Raw genomic sequence first — 24201 nt, 5'->3', positions numbered from 1 at the left:
ATAAGAAAGGAGAAGAGTTTAATGTATTCTATGCTTAGGGAGTTGAATCTAATGCAAATGGCATAAGAGATTGACCTAGAAACCTGGAACTGAGAAGCAGATCTTGGACGGCTGTCTTGTATGCTTCCACTTTGAACATTTCTTTCTGCAGAAAAGTCTGCAGTCATTGCAGACAATGTTTTGATTGATCCTTCCATAAAGCTTGGCAGAAACATCCAAATTGAAAAGCCCATTTGCTTTTGTTTTTCTCCTTTTAGACCATGGAATGTAATATTGCTGTTCCAGAAGGGCTTGATGTGGTTAATTCTGCTGGCTTCAGGACTGTTTTGTTCAGATTTAGCCATTTCTAAAGTGAAACATCTTCAGCCACTACAAGTGGCTGATTTTGTTTGGCACACGCTTGCTGCTTTAGCTCTTCAATTTGGGATTTTTAAAAAGGCATGGGGAATTTTCAGGGTAATAAACACTTAGTCGTTCTTTGTCTGAGCAAATAGAAATCTGACATTATTGCAAACAGCAAGCCAATGACTCGTTAAACAGTTTCAGCTGGCTAGTGCAACAATAAATTGCAGCCGTAACAATTGAAAGGTGAAAAGCTGCATTACAGAGCCAGCATTACTTAGGAATGGAAAAGGGTACAAAAAGAAGCATTAGAGGAATTTAGGAAAGAAGGAATTCAAAAAGGAAGGAAGGAATGTAATGAATTCCTATTGTTCTTCATATCAGTTCCAAATAAGGCTAAGTTATGAGAAAATGTTATAAGGACTATTTAGTTGCTTTGATTTTCTGTCCTATTTTTATAGGCTGCATTTGGAAAAGAGTTGAAATTGAATGTCTATGTGATATTGCACTTGAAAAACAGTCAAGTTGCCTACACTTACTGTTGGTACCACTAATTGTGGGTATTAACCTTGTAAAGTCGATCGATGCAACAAATACAACAGATCAGACACCCTGCCATGTGTTAATCTGAGTTGTTAATCTGATGTGTACTGAATTCCTTTTGAGTTCTTTTATGTGTTCTTTATTTATTTGATGCTTATACAATTAAAAAAAACAATAATGAAACTTAAAAAAAGAAATATTAGTGAAGAAAGAGGCCCAAACAAACTAAAAATACAAATTGTGTGAGGGGGAAAAAGAAGTGGGAGAAACAATTCTACCTTATATTTCACATATATCAATAGTCACTGGATTATTAATGAATATATGAGTATTCACCTTTTTTTCCCTTTTTCCATTTTGTCAACTTCCATGTATAGTTGTTGACAGTGCTTTTTTTGTAAAATAAAAAGGTGCCGGAACTCACACACATCATACAACCCGCCTTGCCTACCCTACAAGGTTCCATCCAAAAAAGGTGCCGGAACTCAGTTCTGAGTGTTCTATGAGAAAAAAAGCCCTGGTTGTTGAACTTTACACTGTTTATTCCATTACAGGCTTTCTTTCCATCTATATATCTACATCAATATATCTTTATCTACATCAACAGCTTGGATATACTAATTCTTCTTTTTCTCCTACCTGATACAATAAATAAATAACAATAATGAAGTGCTCTGGGATGTTAGAATTCAGACAAGCAACTAACAATAATGTCACAGAATTAATTATCAATAAGAAAGACAAAAAAACTCTGTATAGTAGATGTGGCTTTACCTGAAGACATCAATTGAGAAAATCACAAAATATAAAGACCTGAAAATGAAATTACTGTGGCAAAAGAAAGTAAAGACAATAGCAATAGTAACAAGCATTTTCCTTGGGTGCAATCCCAAAACATCTGGAACACCACTTGAACACTATCAGCATTGGCAAAATCAGCCAAGTGCAAAAGGCAGCTTTACTTGGAATAGTTTACATTCTGCGACAATACTTTAATATTATTAAGCAACAACATCTGCCTATCCCAGGTCCTTGGGAAGGAATTGATAGGTGGATACAAATGCCAAATCCAATCTAAACATCTGTCTGTCTGTGCAATGAATCATAATGAAATGTAGACTTTCCACAAAAATGATCTGTAAGGTTCAAACCTATGCTTCAATATGATAATGAATCAATCGATTTATCTAAATTTAAGACACAGATTAATCAAAGCTGGCACCTGTTTCAAAGCAGTATTGTCAAATTAGAGGACTTCAAACACTTCACAGGCCTTTAAGGCACTTTGCAGACTTGATAACTTCTGACAACATATAACATTGCAGGTTCATTTTCAGATATGGAGAATGCTGAAAAGTAAACCTGAATGATGTAACTGTCTGTCTAACATGCTCATTGGGAAGCTACCAGTAGCACTGTGTCTGGCCCTAGCTCAGAGTCTTTGTTTTGAATAATAAAGCCATAAACATTATTATTTCATGATTTGCCTGTCTCAAATGAAATCTCCCACATTTGAAGATTAACTCATAGCCCCCTGGCCCAAGTCTAAAAAATTGACAATACTGCTTTGACAATTTGACAATGCTGCTTTGAAGCAGGTGTCAGCTTTGATTAATCTTGTCTTAAATTTAGATAAATTGAATGATTAATTATCACATTGAACCATAGGTTTGAACCTTACAGATCATTTTTGTGGAGAGTCTACATTTCATTATAATTCATTGCACAGCCTGCCAGATGTTTAGATTGGATTTGGCATTTTTACCCACCTACCCATTTAGCATTAGAAAGAATGTATTCTTTCTAATGACCACTTCTTCATGAATGAAGAGTGACCTGTTTCAAAGCACTAAACCCAATCAACAGGCTGCAAAACACTTCATCCTCTTGCAATGTGTTTTGCAGATGCCATAGTTTTTGGCTGCTTGTTTCCCAAAATGTACAAAGTTGTAATTTCACTTCCATTTATGGAGAAAGCTCAAGGGGGAAGCTTGAGTGATTTGAGAACCTCCTTAAGATTGGTATCTGTAGCCAACAAATGTGTTTTATCACATTATCAAACTCAATGTCTACCAGATTCATTTTGGCATGCCAAATCTAATATTGTTTTGGGCTCTGCTCTTTCTCAGCTCTTAGCTTCTTAAACAGGGCCAGCCAGAAGCATAAACTCTGCTGTCTCTTGGAGGTAATGAAATTTAGTTGTATACTTCTCTGCTGGTCCTCTCAGGACCTTGAATCAGAGCTCAAGATTGATCAGTCCACTATATATGGACTGGAATGAAATCTTATTTTTAATTCTGGGTAAAATTTTATTTTTAATTCTGCAGGAGTGAGTCAGATTTAAGTGAATCTCTTGGTAAGGAGTGGATAGTTAATTTGTCAATATTCACTGCCTAGCCTGTCAGCCCATGAAAACCAGTATGTGGATTTTTCTCAGGATAGGCCAAGCATGCTAACCAGCTGTTAATTTTTATTAAAAAAAATAATTATGGCAATAAAGCATGCTACCCCACAAGACAGTACTTCATATCTGGCATCCCAGGATAACAAATGAAATAGTAAAAATGTTTTTAATAAGGGAGGGGTTTTGGGGGGTGGGGCTTGTTTAATTATTTTTGTTTTCATTCTGAGTAAGATAAAGCCAAAAGGTATCTAGCTGAAATTTGGCCAGGTTAATTTCTGTCAAGAATCAGTCACCCTGCTCATTTCATGTTATGCTATCTCTACCCTGTTCTTAAAAAAAAATATTCAGCTGCAGATTCTTCATTGAATCTCAGCTCTTGCAGTGGCTTATATCAGTTTGCCCTTGAAACCCAAATCATTGTCTCAAATTTAATTATATCCTCTTTGAATCTGGAAGTTCAAACAGAATCAAGTTTGATCTGCATTGACTGTCCTTGCTGATATTACCTAGCTGTAGGAATAAAGGACAAAATTTAATTCCAATACCAGTGAGATTGGGGAAAAAAGATGGAATTGGTTTTATTCTGAACTAAATTAACTAATAAAAGAATATATGTGGCTCAGGTTGAACCATGGAGTCCTCGGTGCTCTCTGAGTTTGCTTATTTGCTTGCAGATGTTTCGTTACCTAACAAAGTAACATCATCAGTGCATTGATGAGCATTGATGTTTCATAGTCATCTAATGGAATGTCTGCATGTAAGTAAGCAAGCTCAGAAAGCATCAAGTGCTAAACCGAACTAAATTAAATTCGATATTTGGGTAGCAAATAATGCATGTCCTCATTGTTATTTCAATTCTAAGAACTAAAGTGTCAATGCTGAAGCCATTTCTACTGTTTTCAGTTGCTACAGTATGGGAGGAGGGAATGTGTGCTTTTATGGTTAGACAAAAGAATAAATTGTCCCATGGGAACCAAGGTCATTGCTGCCTGAGTTTTGGCAGGCTGAGCCTTCCATTAGAAACCTTGCCAAAGTAGTTTATTGGGGAATATGATTTATGACATGGTGGGAAGTTCAACTTTGCAGCATTGTAAACTTTGGGAGGGAACTTCAGTCTTGATTTTACTTTTGATCATGGCGATACTTTGTAGCCAATAAATATGTTCTTTAAGGAAACCTCTTGCCTTAGAGTTCTGTTTTTACTGGTCTCATCTATCAGAACCATGACATAAAGTTTGAAAGAACCATATAACACCATGTGATTTATTTAGAAAGGAAATACATCTATGTTCTATCATATTATTATGCATCCTTTCTCTAACCCTTCTTTCTAAACACAGAAAGCTTTGAGGGGAATTTATTTTATTTTCTAAGATTTGTGAGTGCTAAAACATGCCCTAGTCTTTAGGTTCACTTTTCTCACCTTTTTGTTTTGTATTTGGAACAGTTACAGATTTCTAATTATATGGCAGAAGCAGGAAGAGTTGTTTTATCAAGTTTTATTCAAAATAAGTTGGAAATGTCAATTGATATGGTGCCTTTTTCCAATGTATTATGGCTGTCAGAGGAATACTGTGAGACCAAAATAATAAAGGTTATCAGTGCACTGCATATTTGTGTCACATCATTACAACTGGCCATGCAATTTCATCCATATTTCCTTTTACAGACATTTTTACAGAAATGAATCTTAGCTATGTTCTAGCATCCCGGATATATCAAGGGATAGGTGCCTTGGTTTATGGGAAAAGATGGCTGGGAATCAAAGGTCAGAACCATTTTCAGAATGTTCCATTTAAAGATTAACATTCCATGAAAGACTCATTCTTGCAAAGAACTTAATTCAGAGTCTTTGTTCCATGTGTAAATCCTACTCATTCACAATTTGCCTTTGGAGCAGACTTTGATGTTTGACCCAGAATCTAACAGCTAAGGTTTTTTTTCTTACAGTGACTTTAAGATTTTTTAGTAGTTCCCATTTTGTTTCTAGAATCAGTTCAGAGTGATTCAGAGTGCGGATCAAACTATTAAAACCATTCTCATTAGGGTAGACAGGGGATTGCAACTTTTCCTCATGTATCTGGACATCAGTAATTTTTATTACCTTTTGGAGGCCAATCATGGTATGTTCCTTCGGTAAGGATCTTCCTTCATTATTTTGCATTTACATGGCCTACTACCATATTTTAACTCCCTGTTAAGTATCTCTGTTTACTCAAGCCTTTTATGGCAATGCATGTTAAAATCCCTTTATGGCATTGTTTAAGTCTGTGTTTTTCAGCCTTGGCAACTTGCAAATGTGGGGACTTCACCTCCCAGAATTCCCCAGCCAGCATGGATGGCTAGTGAATTCTGAGTTTTGAAGTCCACAAATCTAAAAGTTGTCAAGGTTAAGAAACACTGATCTACATATTTGTTTATAGACAATGTTATTTCATTTGTTAAGCTGCAGCTTCATCTTATTGTTGATTTTATCCTGTTTTAAATTGCATTTGTAAGTCACCTTGAGTTCTGTAATTCAGAAGGACAATCTGTACATAATTTAGTTGCATATGTAACATATTAGTATTCACAACATATAAAATTTGCAACCTTGATCACCACTTAATGATGAATTTGATAAAACAGCTGTGTATGCTCTTTTTCACTACAATGTTCTTGCATTTAAAAGCTCATTCTCCCCTTGTTTTTCTTTCTTAGGTATAGATTCCTTTGTCCCACCCAGCAAGGTTTTATTTTTAGCTGTTCGTAGAAACTTTTTTAGGCAGTTTGAAATCAGTGCTCATAAAAACCTAATCAAAATAAAGGAAAGATATAGATAACCATTGCCAATATGAGTGCTTTCACTTGGTTACATTATCTTTTGCTTTTCTTTCAGATGTGTATGCCCAGCAGGCTGGACAGGACAACAGTGCAATGAAGACATAAATGAATGTGAATCTGCACCATGCTTGAATGGAGCAACCTGCTATGAGTCCATTATCCCTGGTCAATTCCTCTGTGCTTGCCCTCCATTTTATATTGGGGAAAAATGCCAGTATCACCATAATCCATGTGATGCTCCCTACAATCCATGTAGAAACAATGCTACTTGTTTGGCCCAGGTTGATGGGAAGCCATTATGCATCTGTCGAAAAGGTGACTTACAAAAACTGCTACATGCTTGGTACATTTTAAAATATTCTTGCCTAACACCCACAGCTCTGGGGAAAAGATTTGGTTTTTTTTCAAAAGAAAGGAGCTGAAAAACATTTGCAAGGCTCAAATGGGAATGCTTACTTGCTTGCTTGCTTGATCTATCTATCTATCTATCTGTCTGTCTGTCTGTCTGTCTGTCTGTCTGTCTGTCTGTCTATCTATCTATCTATCTATCTATCTATCTATCTATCTATCTATCTATCTATCTATCTATCTATCATCTACCTACTTACCTACCTACCTACCACAAGTAAAGTCTTGGAATTTTAAGCAATGTAGAGAAAGCGTGAAGAACATAGCTTCGGGAATTATTTCCAACCCCTTAATGAAAGATCTCTTTCAGATCATGTGACCAGGAGAATGCAGAATAAAGCAACTACAATATCCAAAATCTTTGCACACTTACCTTTCCCAGCCTTTGGGAAAACTGAAGAAAATGGATCTAGCCCATTTTCAAGGCCAATCTTTTACCAGATTCTCCTGTAATACCAAATCTGATACCATTTTGTTCTTGGAGCATTATTCTTCAGACAGAGTCCCATGCTCCCTTACATAATTCTTTTCCAATATTCTATTGTGTTCGAAAGAATAAAAAGGCCTTCAGCTGAGAAATGTATTGGGATTTCTAAATCACAATCTGAGCTGCATTTTAATTCATCACTCACTGCTGATTAAGTAAACACAGCAATTCATATGGTTAGAGACTATGCAGCATCAGGCAGTACTGGTTTATTAGTATAGGCTGGACAATCAAATAAGTGAAAATACAACCCAAACAAGAAATACCTCTAAGTAATAAGATACTAAAAATTAGTTTCTTCTAAATGTTTTGCTTGGAAAATATAACAATGTGGGGGATTTTTTATTTAAATAATTTTAAAAATAAAAGTTTGTTCTCCAGGGCTATATCAAATCATTTCCATGCACTGTTGATTTATAATTTGTATCTTCTGCTGGACTGATTTGCATGACCACCAGCAGCCAGTAGTTGCATTTAAATGTGCCTATTACTTTAGTACACATGGTAGTAAATGTCATTACCATAACAATACATTAGCACTAAATGTATATTTCAAATACCTAATTAACAAATCAATTTACAAAACATTTGGCTGAAAAATAAAAAACGATGCTGTTTTATATACTAAATTAGTAAACGATATTCACAGCTTAAGACATGAATTAGAATTTACATTATAATGTTTTGTGAATACTGTTCTGGGCAAATATTTTAGATGCTGTAAATTGATTGCAGTTGGTTATGTTAATTTGTCATAATGTTTCTAACTGTTAAAAATGTGTTGAAGAACTTTAAGTTTCAGAAATTAAAAAAAAACAATTCTCATTTAGTTGTGTTAGATCACATTAAATTGGCTGGAAATATAGACTTGGCAGTATTTTTTAGTAATTTCCCAGACTGTCAAGGGTATTTCTCTATTAAAGACTTTGGTTCTGCTCTCAGAACAGAATAGATTAGAATAATCATAATTCAAACAAGGTGTAATATGTATCAATAAGATAAAATAGCTAACAGAACCATAACTCTAAATCAAATCAAGACAAAACGGTTATCAAATCAGTAAAGAAAAATAAACTACTTGAACAACTCCAGAATTACAAGCTTCTTAAAAGAGAGGGGTAGGAGAGAGAAAAACCCTTGAAGAGCTGGTGGGATATCAATAAAAAAAGAGCTTTATTTAATTTAACTTCATTTAATTAAATTTCTTTTCTTGGGTGAGGGATGTCCTTAGAAAAGGTCCTCCTACTATACCAGCAGTCATGATCAAAAAGCTTTGTAATATACTAGTATCACTATTTTTAAACTCTATATTGTAGAATTCAGAACACACTAAAATAATTAGTAGTGTAAATCCTAAATTTATTTTTTTTCATTAGAGCTGGAAATTGGATTAGAAATTACATCATTCTGTAGAGCTGAGATCAACGTCCAATATTCATTCCATGAAAATAAGGCATTGACATAACAAGTGTCTTTGTTTAAAGAGAAATGTAGAGGGATGAAAAAAGAATAACATACAAACCTAACCTATTTTCTAAAGATTTGGAGAATAATATATCTCTATATCTATATCTATATCTATATCTATATCTATATCTATATCTATATCTATATCTATATCTATATCTATATCTATATCTATCTATCTATCTATCTATCTATCTATCTATCTATCTATCTATCTATCTATATCTGTGTCTCTCCTTTGTGTTTGTACAGTGATTGCACACCTTCATGATAAGAATGACATTACTTTTTTTTTCTTCCTGAAATAGATTTCATTCCTTTCATAACACTCACTTTAGATGAAAAGGACCTCAAGGAATGTCATTTCATGCTGAAGTCCTAACTTAAGAGTGAAGATTATCTCCTTATGTTTGGTTCTCAGTAGCAATAAAGCACACCACCATAAACTTTGAATGCTCTTTTGTCAATATATTTTACAAATCACACTAAACCAAAACAAAGTAAATCTTATCGTGATTTAGCATGATGTCTGAGTTCCAAATTTTCTAGCAAATTAAATCTTAAGTTCAATTTTCTCTGTCAAATTATGCAACCTTTTCCAAAACCAAAGCAGGCTAAATACCTCCTATCATTACACCATTAATATAACAACAAATGAAATCATCAATATCAATCTCTCCCCTTTATAGTCTAATGACTAGAAATATTATATTGATGAATGATCTAGTTAAGTGATGGCACTCAATATTGTAAGCACTCTTGAAAAACCCTCAGATTTTACATTGCTTTCAACATTTGAAATGACATTCAATTTTGAATCATTATTAGAAGTAATCTATATTAGCATTGCTCAGATGCTGAAAACAGTACATTTGGGGTCTCTGTATAGCTGGATCATACATTGTTCCATTAATATCTGATCACCATATACAGAGGAGTGCAAGTTTCTTTTTCCCTCACTGCAGCCCTCATACTCTGCCAGTGATTTTGTTTAAAAACCGAAAAGAAAAAATAAAAGCCCAGTTTTGAACTACCAACTACCAATTTTTACAAGTCTACCAACTTGTAAAAATATTATTATTCTGATAAGCACATTTTCTTATTTTTTTTCCCAATATACATTTTCTCCAGGCTATTTTTTTACATTGCTTGCATTAATGTACTCTCCTTTGCCAACACAATTCATTTTTTATATATATTTTTGTAGAAGGAATTGCAATGACAATTCTAAAAAGTGTTCATCTCTGAATTGGTTCAGTGAGTACGAATAAAGTAAATAATGACTTAAATCTATACTAAACCATTTTTCCCATTCCTAGCTTTATCAATATAAAAAATAGAAAAGGGAAGAAAAAAAGTCTCCTTTCCAAGTGACAATATTTTTTTTACTCTAGAACAGGGGAGTTAAACCGTGGGCCGGACGCATCATCCGGAAGCCACGCCCACCCCATTGCCGGCAATGGCAAAACAGTCCCAATACGTCTCGCGACATCACGTGAAGTTGCGGGTTTCACATGTCTGCTGTAGAATATCTAGAATGTATAAGAGGTACAGTGGCTCAGTGGCTTAGTGACACTGCAGATGGTTTCTGCTCTGGCAGTTTGAGTTTAGCATGGCAAAGTGACCTCTTGTCACTTGCTTCAGCTTCTATCCACCTAACAGTTCAAAAGCATGTTCTATGTGAGTAGATAAATAGGCACCACTTTAGTGGGGAGACGTGATGCTCTGTGCAGGCAGTCAGATTCTTGCTTGCTCTGAACATTTCCAGTTGTGATGCTCTGTCTGCAAGGGGCTCTGGGATGGGAAGGGGCCTTGGGTGGTGCTGCACAAAGAACCATTTGTCTCTCTACTGCGAAGCCAGCTCGCCCTTCTGTGGCACACCTTGGGAAGCATGCAAGTATGTCCTATAACAAGACTTGTATCTTGCCAAGCCAAACTACTACTCTGTAATTTCAATGTGGTCTTCTAGCAGCTAGCTCCTGCAACAATGTCATACAGTAACATCATCATCATCATCAAGAACCGTGGTGGCGAACCTATGGCACACGTGCCACAGGTGGCACGTGGAGACCTCTCTGTGGACATGCACGCCATCGCCCCTGTCCTAGGCCTTCAGCTAGGTTTTATAAAACCTTTTTGCTTTAGGCCTCCACTGCTGTGTGCAAAAAAAAGGTTCAATCAATCAATTTCAACTTCTTGTGGGGAAAAAAGGATCTCACAAAGTTGGAATTGATTGATTGAACTTTTTAGTCCCACCCAGTCTGCTGTTGCCACTGCAACCATGCCCACCTAATGGGCCACACCTACCCAGTGGGCCATGCCGACCCTGCACCCGACGATACATAAGTGGGTTTTGGGTTGCAGTTTGGGCACTCGGTCTCTAAAAGTTTCACCATCACTGATCTAGAACATAGATAATAGATAATAATCTAGCTATGCTGGCTGGGAAATTCTGAGAGTTGACATCCACATATTTTCAAACTGCCCAGACTGAGAAACATTGAGATGTATGGTAGCTTAAGACCCATGATATGACAGATTTGCATAGTTTTTGAAGACAGTATACTACTATTTTAATATAACATTTGCAAGTTTTTCAAAAAGGTAATAGTGCCCTGGCAGATTTTGCTAGATGCTCATTTTGCCCCTGTATTAAAGTATTATTCGACATGTAATCATCTCTATGGGGAAGCATTGCTTGTTAGATTGAACAGGTGAAAATAATCCAAGTGTTTTAAAGCTTAATTTTGAAGGCATTCACCTGGGTCTTTGTTATTTCTGCTCCTGACATTCAAACTAAGTCAAAGAGATCATAGATCCATTACTGCTTCATCTGTCTTTCAGGATTTGAAGGGACTTACTGTGAAATTGACAATAATGAATGCATCTCCAACCCATGTAAGAATCAAGGTCACTGTGTGGATGGGGTAAACAGTTATAGGTAAGGAAGAATCAGTGTCAGACTTGGCTTGAGGACTGTTTTAGAGGAAGATAATGTATTTAGTGGCACAGATTTGGATCATTTGTGGGAGAAGCCATTGCTTAAAGTTTCTCTGATTTCCAGGCTTTAATTAAAATCTGTGCAATCAGCTAATCAGGTATTCTGCCAAGAAAAAGTTGTTTAAATTGTCCAGACTGTTTATTTTAAGTGATACAATATACAGAAAATATGAATGAAATCTTGCATTTTCCTTTTTTTTTTGTTACTTTTTCTGCTAAAGATTCTTTGCAGTTCACTAAATGCTATCCTTTTATCCAGGTGCTTTTGCAGAGATGGCTTTTTTGGGATGCTGTGTGAAGGGGAGATTAATGAGTGCCTATCAAGTCCCTGTGCAAACGGCGGAACATGCATAGATCTTATAAACAGGTTTGTGACTGGAATCAAGTTTTTCTTTTTAAAGGAAAAAAAAAGTTTGACCTTTCACTTTGCTGATATAGAATGTCAAGTAGTATTAGAGAAAGTAGGTAGCCTATACTTTTTGAACAGCACAGAGCAAGCAATTATGGCTCATTTCTTAGGGTTTTGTAGTGAACAAATAGGAGAATAGTTATTATACCATTATAGAGTAATTATTATTATAGAATTATTATTGAATAATTTGATTAACATTCATAAGCTATGAAAGCTAAATAGACCATCATTCAGATGCAGTATGGCGGTGAGGATAAAAACAGCAAAGTTGTTGCTTTCATGATATCTTTTATGTACTGACCAGTGAGTTTCATCAGCTCATTAATATTTCTGCTTATCAGAACTCTAGTATTGCAAAATGACTGCTTTGACTCTCATTCACAGCTCTTAATCTCTATCACATCACCAGCCACAAGTTTTAACTAGTGACATAATATAGTTCTGTACTGATCATCCAACAGAATTAGGAATTTAGTTCAGTAATATACACTGAATTCTCTCTGTTTTTTTTAACTGGGGCAAGATGAAGTCACTTAAAAATGAGTGAATGGGTACCAAACCAACATTTATAGATATCGGAGGATGGGGGAGGAGGAGTGTAGCGGTATGGCAGCCTCTAAGTTGTAGAGTTGGAAGTTTCCATCCTTCCCAGAAGCCCTTGTGTGTACTCCATATATCTAAGCTTTGCTTCCTGCCTTGGAGTGGCTTGCCGCCACTGGCTATCTTCCTGGTGAGTGTCTTGTGGCATCTGAGAGGTATAGGGCTCCCACCAGGTATATTGCTTTGCTGACAAATTAAGAAAAACATGAAAACAGAAAATGGACTAAAATCTACCTATAGTACCCCTCCCTGGTGTTCAGGATTGTGATTTGGGCAGTCAGTTCCTTGTTGCTTTTTCTTTTGGGATTACTTGGATTCTTCCAGCTTCGAGATTTTCCTTTTCTCAGAAGTGCATTTTCTACCTGGCTGGGAAGTGGGCTGGCTTTTTTTTTTGAATGCTGGATAGTATAGTAGTATAGTACGTATAACAACTGGCAGCAAAACTATAAATGCAACTTGTATTGGGCCATCTCTTGATCTGCCGTGCCTACCACTGTGCCAGTTTATTTCTTCCACCTCTGTAATTAACTAACACAGATTACTGCCAAGTCTGACACACCTGCAGTCTATCAATGATGAGGTTGTCCTTCTCAGGAAAGGCCAAGCTTGATATTCAGTTATATCATCTCTTCTATCATCTCACAAAACCCAGTAATCAAAAGGCCGAAAGCTCACCTACCCCCAAAGCCAATCAGCAGTCATTCTTTCAAACTCTTCTCAAAAAAGGCCAAATCTTCCAATGGGGCCATTCCTAATCTGGTATTGTACTTTCTGCATGGATTTAGCATAGCTTTGGCTGTTTGCCAGACATTTGGCAGTATATCTGAGTATATCAGTATATTTGAGGCCTTTTCCTCAGTTTGGCTATCTCTCCCTTCAAAGATATGCAGGAAGAATATTTTGGTATTTTCCCCAAAATATATATCAAACATTTAACTATAAAGTATACATATAGTAATAGGGATGGCTCAGTGGGTTAGGACGCTTGTCGATCAGAAGGTCGGCGGTTTGGCGGGTTGAATCCTGAGTGCCGTGTAACAGAGTGAGCGCCTGATACTCATCCCAGCTTCTGCCAACCTAGCAGTTCGAAAGCACGTAAAAATGCAAGTAGAAAAATAGGGACCACTACGGTGGGAAGGTAACAGCGTTCTGTGCGCCTTTGGCGTCTAGTCATGCCAGCCACATGACCACGGAGACGTCCTCGGACAAGCGCTGCCTCTTTGGCTTTGAAACGGAGATGAGCACCGGCCCCTAGAGTTGGAAACAACTAGCACGCATGTGTGGGGGAACCTTTACCTTTACCTTATACATATAGTACAGTTTAACTTACCCAAAATAACCCACCTTCATTCATACACATAGATATTGGCATACGTAACTGTGAAATAATTTGCAGAAGAGCAAAACCAAAATAGTACCATATTCTGAGCTGTGGGTCAGATCAGTTTTATCAGTCAGATAAATCCTATCAGTTTACTTAAATATCTAGACCAAATGGAGTTCCTGAAAGCCACTGCATTTCTGCATCCAAGTAGAAGTAAGTTAAACTTATGGCAAATATTGTCAATTTGCTGATGTTGCCATCCTCTGAAATCTTCCTTTTCTCTAACATGATAGGTTCCTTTGCAACTGCCCAGTTGGCTTCTATGGGGTCTTATGTGAAGTGGATATAAATGAGTGTGAAACGGTTCCTTGTTTGCATGGAGGAAGTTGCTTCAACAAGCCTGGAGGCTACCAGTGTATTTGTGATTCTGGTTTTACAGGTTAGCATATTTCTAAAACGTACTTTGTGGATGTAAACCAAATCCCATTATAATAGCAGTCATTGTTTCATTCTGGATAAGCAAAAGAGGTCACTTACCTTTTGAAAGATAGATCAATAATTACCATGGTGATTCCTAAATCTGCATCTTTTTTAAGCACCTCTGGACCTTACAGTACTTACTGCATTTCTGATTTATTGGTTCTTTACCAATCCAGGTACTTAGCTGAATTATATTAAAAGAGAGGTTACATAGTCCAGAGCAAAAATCAATATTTTGTGAATTCAGCCAAGAAAAATAATTATTAGTGAAACTGTTATGTTTTGCAAAGCCTACATATCAAAACCTCTTTTTCAGTTATGCCAGTTTATATCACAGTAGGAATGCTTAATGAATCAACATAAATCCTGACTTATGTGAAAGAAAAACAAAAACAAACCAGTCAGACTTTGGCACAATAAAACTGATTTACATTCACATTTCTCATTATTGAACATTTGACTTTCCTAAAATGTAATGTTGAAAACTTTTCTCTTTATTCCATATAAACTTATATAGAAATAGTTATGCATTATTTACTGAGAGAAGCTGTACTAAAACCTTGGAATCTTTTCACTAGTACGTAAATGTTCATCGTATGTTATTCATGTATAATGGATTATTTTAATTCAAAAACTGTAGCATTGCATATAAGAACAGTGCAAAAAGCACATTGCAACAACTGGTCTTGCATTTTTGGGCAGCATGGGCAATTATAGGCATGACCACTTACAACTCTGTTCTATGAGCTGCATTCGCTCCAGGTATGCTCCTGAGTGCAATTCAAGATGCTTTTTGTCACTTGTGAAGGCTTCCATGGCATGGAACTAGGGAATTTGTGGAGCTGCCTCTTCTCAATTGTTTCTACCTGTCCCGTTAGGTCTGGCAGGAAAGGCATGCTGCGTGCCCCCAATGGTTGAAAATGTCATCTTGTGGAAATCAGAATTTGGGCCTTTTTAGTTGCGGTGCCTGCTTTATGGAACCCCATACCACTACCACTACCAATTCAAGATTAAATTCCTCCCCCCACCTTTTTTTTGAAAAGCTGTCACAACATGGATATCATCCTAGCATGGGAAGGAGAGATGCTTAGTTTGAGCCTGTGTAGTTGTTGCTGGATTTATTTTTTATTGTGATTGTCTTATGGAATATTGTATTGTTCTTTTCATATTTATTTGTATTCTGTTGTTATATATTGTTAACTACCTAGGATCTCTATAAGAAGATGAGCAGGAATATGAGCCGACTTAACTAAATAAAAAAATAAATAGTAAAAGCACTGCATACAACAACAGAGGAACAGAAAAAGGTTTTTAAAATGGGCACATATCCTCTATCTATTATTCTGTTTGGGATTTTTCTATTTTCTAGGGTACCTCCTTAGATCAATACCTCCCAGTGCAGCTCAGCACTCCTAGGAAAGCTAATTCTTCTCAAAGTCCTTCTTCCTTTGTCAAGAATTCTTTATTTTTGTTCATTGACCCCACTCAAACTCTCCTTACTCTCTTCCTCACAACCACAGCAACGTGCTTTTCTTCATGTCTTGAGCCTGGAGGAAGATATGCTGATATAGCAAGTGGTGCCTTCACTACCTACCTGACATATACAAAGCTTAGACCCCCAGATTTGTAAGTCTTACATTGTAATTGGCTTGTCAAAACAGTATATGAAGCAGAGATAAGCACAGGCTAGAGACTTAGAGCAGAGTTCCCCAACCTTTCCAGCTTTCAGAACCGGCAGAGGAGGGAAGAGACGGGATGGGTTTGTGTGGGCATCTGGCAAGCACACATGCATCCGTGAAGCTCCATGTCCCACTAGTAGGCCATGGCCCAGAGGTTGGGGACCCCTGACTTAGAGCCTTCCGCAAAAAAAAAAAAAAAAAAAAGATTTGGCTAGGTCAAAGACAGAGTTGTTGCTTATCAGTTTGAGAAGAAGGTCTGCTAAATGGGAAGAATGGAAATCGGACCCTTCCACACACAAAAATGTGGGTCAGAGCTAGAGAAATCCCAAAAAGGACAGATATGGAAGTCAGAGATGGAAGTTGTCCACAGGGTAAGAAACAAGATGTACTTGGGACATGAAATCATAAAAGCATGGGTGAAGAAACAGGAGAGTTATTTCCACCAATGGGGAAAGCAGCTGGAGGAGGGAGTTGATTCCCACCCCTCATTACGCTTTCATCAAGGTCACTGCTTAGCCCTCTTTAGCTGGTGGCATGTTCTAGGACTCATGACTCTTCCAAACACAGCCACCTCTACTTGACTCTCAAGCATTACTTACAGGTGGCTGACAGACCAATAGTTTGCCAGGTTTTCTTCTTTTATCTTAGAAGTCCATAACACTATCTATGTCACAGGGCCAGTCAGTGTTGCTGCTCATGTGCAACCCAAATCCAAAGTCTCTCTGAAAGAAATATTTCAGAATGTTCTCCACTGTCCATCTTTCCTTCCTTCCTTCCTTCCTTCCTTCCTTCCTTCCTTCCTTCCTTCCTTCCTTTCTTTCTTTCTTTCTTTCTTTCTTTCTTTCTGTTATCTATTGGGCTCAATGGAAATAGCACATGGGTTGCTGGAGCAGCTAATGACTCTCCAGCAACCCAGACTACAAGTCTCCAATACTGCTATTGGCTGTCCCTAGGTGGCAATGGTTGCTTCAAACATATTGGCTGCTGCCTAGGAGCTAGACTATACAGCCCAATGGTTACAGCCCAATTCTCTGTTCAGTTCTTGCAAGCAATAAACCATGAGTTTTCCTATACTCACTTGCCTCATTTTCATTCCTGCGCCAAAGAATCCACTACACAACACTGGCGACGAAGGTGGGATCCTGCTTCCCTGAAAAAGAGCTGAAGTCTCAGAGGGGAAGGCAGCACACGCCGGAGGGAAAAGGCATTCCCCCCCTCCCTCAAGGTCGGCTAGCAAGCTACACTAGCGACCTCATGCTCAGCGGACTCATTCCCTGAGCCTGGGAAGCAGGATCGGAAGAAATCGCAGGAACTAGCAAGAAACAGAATGCCGAAGGTCGGAAGACTTCGAAAATTTGATGTGAAGCATCCAGAAGAATGGCTATCTTATTTGTCCCAGGTAGAAAACTACCTCTGGGCAAACCAAATTGAGGAAGAAGGCCTCAAGGCTGCAATGCTACTCTGCCTCTGTGGTCCAGCAACCTTTGATTTGGCTGAGAACCTCTTTGCTCCAACGCCAATAGAATTGGTCTCTTACACAGACCTCAGGAAGAAGTTAACCGAACATTTCTAGCCCAAGATGTCTGAGATGGCCTGGCATTTCAAGTTTAACCAGAGAGTGCAGCAAACCTGTGAATCAGCTTCAGAATTCATTGCGGGCCTGAGGCAGGCCATACGCCTTTGCAAATTTTCAAACTTAGAAGAGAGACCACGAGATCGGCTCATTTGCAGCCTATGGAACCGAACACTTCAACAAAGACTTTTTGTCAGACCAAATTTAACTTTTTCAGAAGCACAAGATGAAGTTTTGGCCGACAAAGCTGCCGGGGGTGCAGTTCAAGCAGTCCAGCCTGCCAAAACGACAAAGCATGAAGAAACGGTCCACCACGAGGACGCCAAATGCCCCAAAGAGTCCTCCGAGGAGGAAGAACCAGAAATCAACAAACTTCGAAAGCAGCCCAACACGCAACACCGCAATAGCCAGCAGCAAGAGAACACTTACAAGGCAGTTCTTTTACCTAGATGTAAAGGGTGCAGCGGCAGCCATTTTCGCACCAATTACAGATTCTGGTCAGCCATGTGCAGAGCCTGCGGCCAGACAGGCCACATTGCAGCGGTTTGCAGAGCCTGCCAGAGGGGACTGGCCACCCAAACACCAGTCGGAAGAACTGACTAGGAGAGGTACTGGGGCCCAGGGTCCAGTTAGTGTGGGGTTTTTCAGAAGCCATAGAAGTGTATGCTGCACTGGGGCCTGACGCCCCCTCAAACCTAAACTCAGACTCCTGGTAGATCTACAAGGAGTTCCTTGTAAAATGGAATTGGACTCTGGCTCTGCAGTCTCCATTATTTCTCAAGACACTTTTGACTTCATGTGTAGGCACAGTAACAATTGGGCCAAACTGAGGCCCTCAGACATAATTCTAATGACTTTCAAAATGCTCAAATTAAAGTTAAGGGAGAAGCCACCTTGACTGTAAAATTTAAGGGGTTTCATGGGCAACTGGATGTCATAGTAATAGGGGACCAGAGAACGAGTCACATTGGACTTGATTGGTTTGATGCCTTAGGTATTCAGATTACTGGTATCAACCAGACACAAACTGCAAACCTCTCATTAGTATGTGATGACTATGCTGACGTTTTTGATTCTGCCCTAGGAACATACACAGGCCCGCCTATCTCATTCAACCTAGACCCCAACGTAGTTCCAATTAGGGTTAAGCCTCAAAGGGTCCCCTTTGCCTTAAAACATAAAATTGATTCTGAACTTGACAAGCTTGTAGAACAGGGCATTTTAAAGCCAGTTAATGGGGGGGGAGTGGGAAACTCCTATAGTCACCCCACTTACAGCCAAGAGGGAAATTCGCATTTGTGCTGATGATAAATGCACCCTAAACAAAGCCCTCAAGCAACACGCGTACACAGTTCCAGTGGTCAACCACACTTTAGCCTCCTTGGAAGGGGGTACTATTTTTGCTAAACTTGATTTAGCACAGGCCTATCAGCAATTGCCAGTTGATGAGGCCACAGCTGTGGCTCCGATGATCGTGACTCAGAGGGGGGCTTTCAAAGTAAAATGCTTACAGTATGGAGTCAGTGTTGCCCCAGGCATTATCCAGGGCATAATGGAACGCACAATTAAGGGCATTCAGGGTGTCTCCCCTTATTTTGATGATGTTCTTATTGCTGGGGAATCCCCAGAAGTGTTAGCCAGCAGGCTCAGAGCTGTTTTACAGAGGTTTCGTGAAGCAGGCCTCAAATTAAAAAAGAGCAAGTGTAGTATTGGGGTTCCTTCAACAGAATGCTTGGGATTCAGAATTGATGCTAACGGCATTCACACTGCTGAATCTAAAGTGAAGGCCATTAAAATGGCTCCTAGACCCAAATCCAAATGTGAGCTACAAGCATTCTTGGGTCTCCTTAACTTCTATCACACCCTTCTACCTCATAAGGCAGCATTAGCAGAGCCTTTGCACAGGCTTTTAGATAAGAAAGCTCCATGGAAATGGACTAATTTACATGAAGAAAGTTTCCAGGACTTAAAAGCACTATTGTCAGAAAAGTCCACTGTAACTCATTACAAAGAGTCTAAACCTGTATGTCTTGCATGTGATGCATCTCCCTATGGGGTGGGGTCAGTTTTAAGTCACTTAGAAAAGAATGGAACACAGGTTCCTATAGTATTCTACTCAAGGACGTTGTTCTCTGCTGAGCACAACTATGCTCAGATTGACAAAGAGGCCCTAGCCATTGTTGCTGGAATTAAAAAATTCCATGACTATTTATATGGTACGGACTTCACGGTCTTTACAGACCACAAGCCACAGTTGGGACTTTTCACAACAGAAAAACAAACCCCCCAAATACTGTCCCCAAGAATGTTGAGATGGTCTATTTTTCTTTCTGCATACAAGTTTCAATTGATTCACAAACCGGGCAAAGAAATGGGCCATGCTGATGGCCTCAGCAGACTACCACTGCCACTAATGGAACCAGATCCAGCTCCTGCTACCAGAATTCTGTCCATATAGGACCTGCCTGAATTTCCCCTCCATACTGGGGACATTGCTGCTGAAACAGCTACAGATAGAAAACTTAGTAGAGTACTTTCATGGGTATACATGGGGTGGTTGGATAAAAGCCCAGGTTCTGAATTTCAGAATTATTTTGTCAGAAGACATGAGCTTTCTGCCCACAAAGGGTGCATTTTATGGGGAAACAGAGTCATAATTTCCTCTTCCCTAGGTGACAGGGTCTTACAATCATTACATGAAGGCCATCCAGGCATTGTCAGAATGAAAGCTTTAGCAAGAAGCTACCTTTGGTGGCCTAGCCTTGACAAGGACATTGAGGCACAAGTCCATGGTTGTTATAATGCCAGCAATCTAGGCCTGAAATGCCACAGGCTCCAGTTCACAGGTGGGAGGAAACACACACTCCTTGGTCTAGGATTCACATAGACTACGCTGGGCCCTTTCAGGGCCAGCTCTTTCTCATAGTGGTGGACAGCCACTCCAGATGGCTGGAAGTAATTCCAGTCCCTAACATGACTACTTCTAGGACCATCAAGGTGCTGAGAAAACTCTTTGCCACACATGGGTTGCCAGATGTCTTAGTTTCAGACAATGGGGCCCAATTCACTGCTGCTGAATTTCAGGCCTTCCTTAGAGCAAATCTCATCAGACATGCAATGTCTGCACTTTTTCATCCGTCTTCTAATGGTCAAGCTGAACACATGATGAGGACAACGAAGGAATCACTCAAGCACATTGTAACAGGTGACTGGCATCACAGATTGGCAGATTTTCTACTCTGCCAGCATTCTACGCCCTGCACTGCTACAGGCAAAAGTCCTGCAGAACTGCATTAGGGGAGGCGATTGATCACTAAACTGGACAGGTTGCATCCCGATAGAGTGGCAGCAGAAGCCCCCAAGGGGGCTTCAAATGGGCGATTAAGTTTGGGTTTGGGCCAGGAACTATGGTCATGGGAATCTGTGGGTTCCTGGTTAAATTACCAAAGCATCTGGGCCCCATCTTATGAAGTGGGGCTGGAGGGAGGGTGAGTTGTCAGATGCCACATTGATCAACACAGAAAACGGTTTCCAGAACAGCCACTGAGGACTGCATCATAGGTCCCTCCCAAGGTCCTCAAACTTGCGGCCAAGCTAGTACTCACTTGGACTCTCGGGACTTTTCCTTCCTAACCTATGAGGAACCAGATGGAGAAGTGGGGAGTCCAGGAATGCAATATGGATCCCCTGAAGGAGCAAGCCAACCAGACTTCAGCCACCGGTGTGCCTAGTCTGCTGATCAGTCTGTGGGGTGGGCCAACCTGGGGAGGCCACCCAGAGAGCATCTAATCCCTTTGACTCAGGAGCAACAAGGGACATGGGTCTACCCAGCCTACTGGGTAAGCTGGTAGACCACAAAGTGATTGGAACTCCGAGACGTTCCACTAGAGCACACAAGCTTTTGCTGATTAAGTTGTAAAATAAAGATCTATAATGTTGTTGTATTGTAACTTGCCACTGTACTACAGAAACTGGGAGTTATGATGTTAATTGTCTAGTGTGCTGTCAATAAAGGCCTATTCATTCAGATGCTATGATGTTAACTGTTTACTGTGCTGTCAATGAAGCCTATTGATTCAGATGCTGTAAGTTAACCTTGTAACTCAAATGGGTTTATTTTCTATTATTATTATTTAGGATTGTTTTGATAATGATACTAGATAAGTCTAAATTGTGTTACAATATTGTCTGATCTAAGAGGGGAGGGGTGTTATGTATTGGGCTCAATGGTAATACCACATGGGTTGCTGGAGCAGCTAATGACTCTCCAGCAACCCAGACTACAAGTCTCCAATGCTGCTATTGGCTGTCCCTAGGCAGCAATGGTTGCTTCAAACCTATTGGCTGCTGCTTAGGGGCTAGCCGCTAGACTATATATTGCGGCTGGTTACAGCCCAATTCTCTGTTAAGATCTTGCAAGCAATAAACCATGAGTTTTCCTATACTCACTTGCCTCATCTTCATTCCTGCGCCAAAGAACCTGCTACACAACACTTTCTTTCTTTCTTTTTCTTTCCTTTCTTTCTTTCTCTCTTTCTTCACACATATACAAGCATATGCATGCATATACACACATATACATACACATACATACATACACACATACACATATATACATACATACACACATACATATTTATGATTCAGCACTTTGCAATGCTTCCCTTCCCTTCTCTCTCTTCCTTATCTAAGAAAAAAATGCTGAGCAAAGTTCTACTGTATTTTGGCTTCCTTATGGGAATGCAGACCTTCTCACAGATCTCATACAAAGTCAGTATTTCCCTGTCTGAGTGACAAAAATAAAATAAAATAGAGGAACCAGGCAGCTCTTTGGCAAGCACAGCAAAAATGGCCAGGGAAGGTCAGCACTCACTACTGTGTTTTCCCAAAAGTAAGGCCTACCCAGAAAACAAGCCCTAGCCTAATATAAACTGCTCCATGCACCCCACTTACCTTGCAGCCAGGCCTTTCCTCACCAGCCCACTTTTTCTGCAGCATCTTCTGCAGCCAGGCCTGCATTTCTCAGTCACAGGCCTTTCTGGAAGGCCTGTGCAGCCAAGAACCAAGCTATGGATTGAATCCATAGCTCGGTTCTGGAAGACCTCTGCAGCCAAGAACCAAATTATGGGTTCAATTCATAGCTGGGTCCTCAGCTGTGAAATGCAGGCCAGAATGCAGCTGCAGAATGAAGCTGCTTCTTCGGCCCAAGAAAAAGAGGACTTGCTGGCCGGGGCTGTCAGTGCCAGAAGTGAGTATAAAAGAGATCCTTTGAAAATAAGACCAGGTGCCTCTTTGGGAGGCAAAAAGAAAAAAAGAAAAAAGACCCGGTCTTATTTTGAGGAAAATAGGGTAGATAGGACAGTCCTGTAGCCCAGGTAATTGACAATTATGAAGGCTTTCCCTCCATGGGGAACATCTAGAATGAAAAGTCTTCTGTTGCAATACTAGGAAAACACTAATAATGTTGATGAGATGGAGGCTCCATTCTGAGTAGCTATGCTTGGCAAATGGAACTGTGGCTTCCTTGTGGCACGTTGGCTGTTTTATCCTAATTTCTCCCTTTGTCCTCATTCCTTTTTATTTTTATTTTTTAATCTAATCCCAGTTTAAGATGCAGAACAGGAGGGTGACAGATTGTTCCATGTTATACAACATTGATGACTAAAATGAACAGCTAATGTGACAACTAGCAATTCTTATTTTGCCTCCTGAATGTAGCAGTTTATTTGACATAATTATTGGGCTGCCGAACACAAATGAGCAGCTGCATTTAGCTCATTGGGCCTATTTAGGTAAGCCTATTTGCATAAATATTAAAAATTAATCTTATGGTTGTAGCATCATTTTGGTGAGCTTGTATTGTATTCAAGTTTTGGTCTGTTAACCACTCCTTTTTGATAAGATTCCTTGCTAAAAGCCATTGATGTTGTTATTGAATTTTAGTTTATACTGCTTGGGACAAATTATGATAAGCAAAATGTTCTTATTTGCCAATCCAGAGAGTGTGATGTAGGGAAGCTTTTTCAAGGACCATATAAGCTACCAGACTGTGAACAAAGGAGAAAAAAAATCACAGTTCCCATCAATTAATAAGTTGGTGTTCAGTGTTGGATTTATTGACAGCTTGAAAATTTAAGAAACATGTGTTTTTAGAAATGTACTATATAGCTATGATGATGCATGACTACTCTCTATGTTGTATTGGTTTTATGTCACCTAATTCATAAAAAACAAAATCATATTGTTTGCAAAGGTGCCAACTTTTTCTGCTTAAGATATGAAAATGACAATTTAAAAAGTCAATATGTCAGCAGTTTAAAGGGACTGGATTTATGGGGATATAACCAAGCAATATATTTAGCTGATTACAAAGGAAATATATGCCCAACTAGTTTTTTTCCCCTTTCATATATACATGTAAGTATACATCTATACATATTTTGCCTAAGGGGCCTCATCCAAAGGTTGGCCTTAAAACCCAAGTAGAATCATTTATATGCAAACAGTATTTTAAATCATCTACCAATTTCTACCAGTTTAGGCTTTTAAAGATTTTAAACATTAAAACCAGCACGGCCAGGTACATAAATTCATATTCATTGTCCTTATTTTTTTTTCTTAGTTCCTTCAATTTCATGAAAGAGAATTTATTTAAAAGA

At 38.9% G+C, this 24201-nt stretch overlaps 1 protein-coding gene across 1 annotated transcript in view; it reads left to right on the top strand.

Annotated features, from left to right (window-relative positions):
- Window positions 1–24201, top strand: part of EYS (eyes shut homolog) — a gene marked incomplete at both ends in the record, with an annotated part of 678422 nt that overhangs the window by 122555 nt on the left and 531666 nt on the right. The window contains 4 exons of the mRNA XM_083372645.1: window positions 6168–6427; window positions 11319–11415; window positions 11734–11841; window positions 14104–14249. Coding sequence (XP_083228771.1) covers window positions 6168–6427; window positions 11319–11415; window positions 11734–11841; window positions 14104–14249 — 611 coding nt within the window. The remainder of the gene's footprint in view (window positions 1–6167; window positions 6428–11318; window positions 11416–11733; window positions 11842–14103; window positions 14250–24201) is intronic.

This window comes from Vipera ursinii (genome assembly GCF_947247035.1).
Source record: "Vipera ursinii genome assembly, chromosome: 1".
NCBI lineage: Eukaryota > Metazoa > Chordata > Lepidosauria > Squamata > Viperidae > Vipera > Vipera ursinii.
Note: the sequence above shows the minus strand (reverse complement) of the source record. Positions and strands in the feature narration are given on the sequence as shown.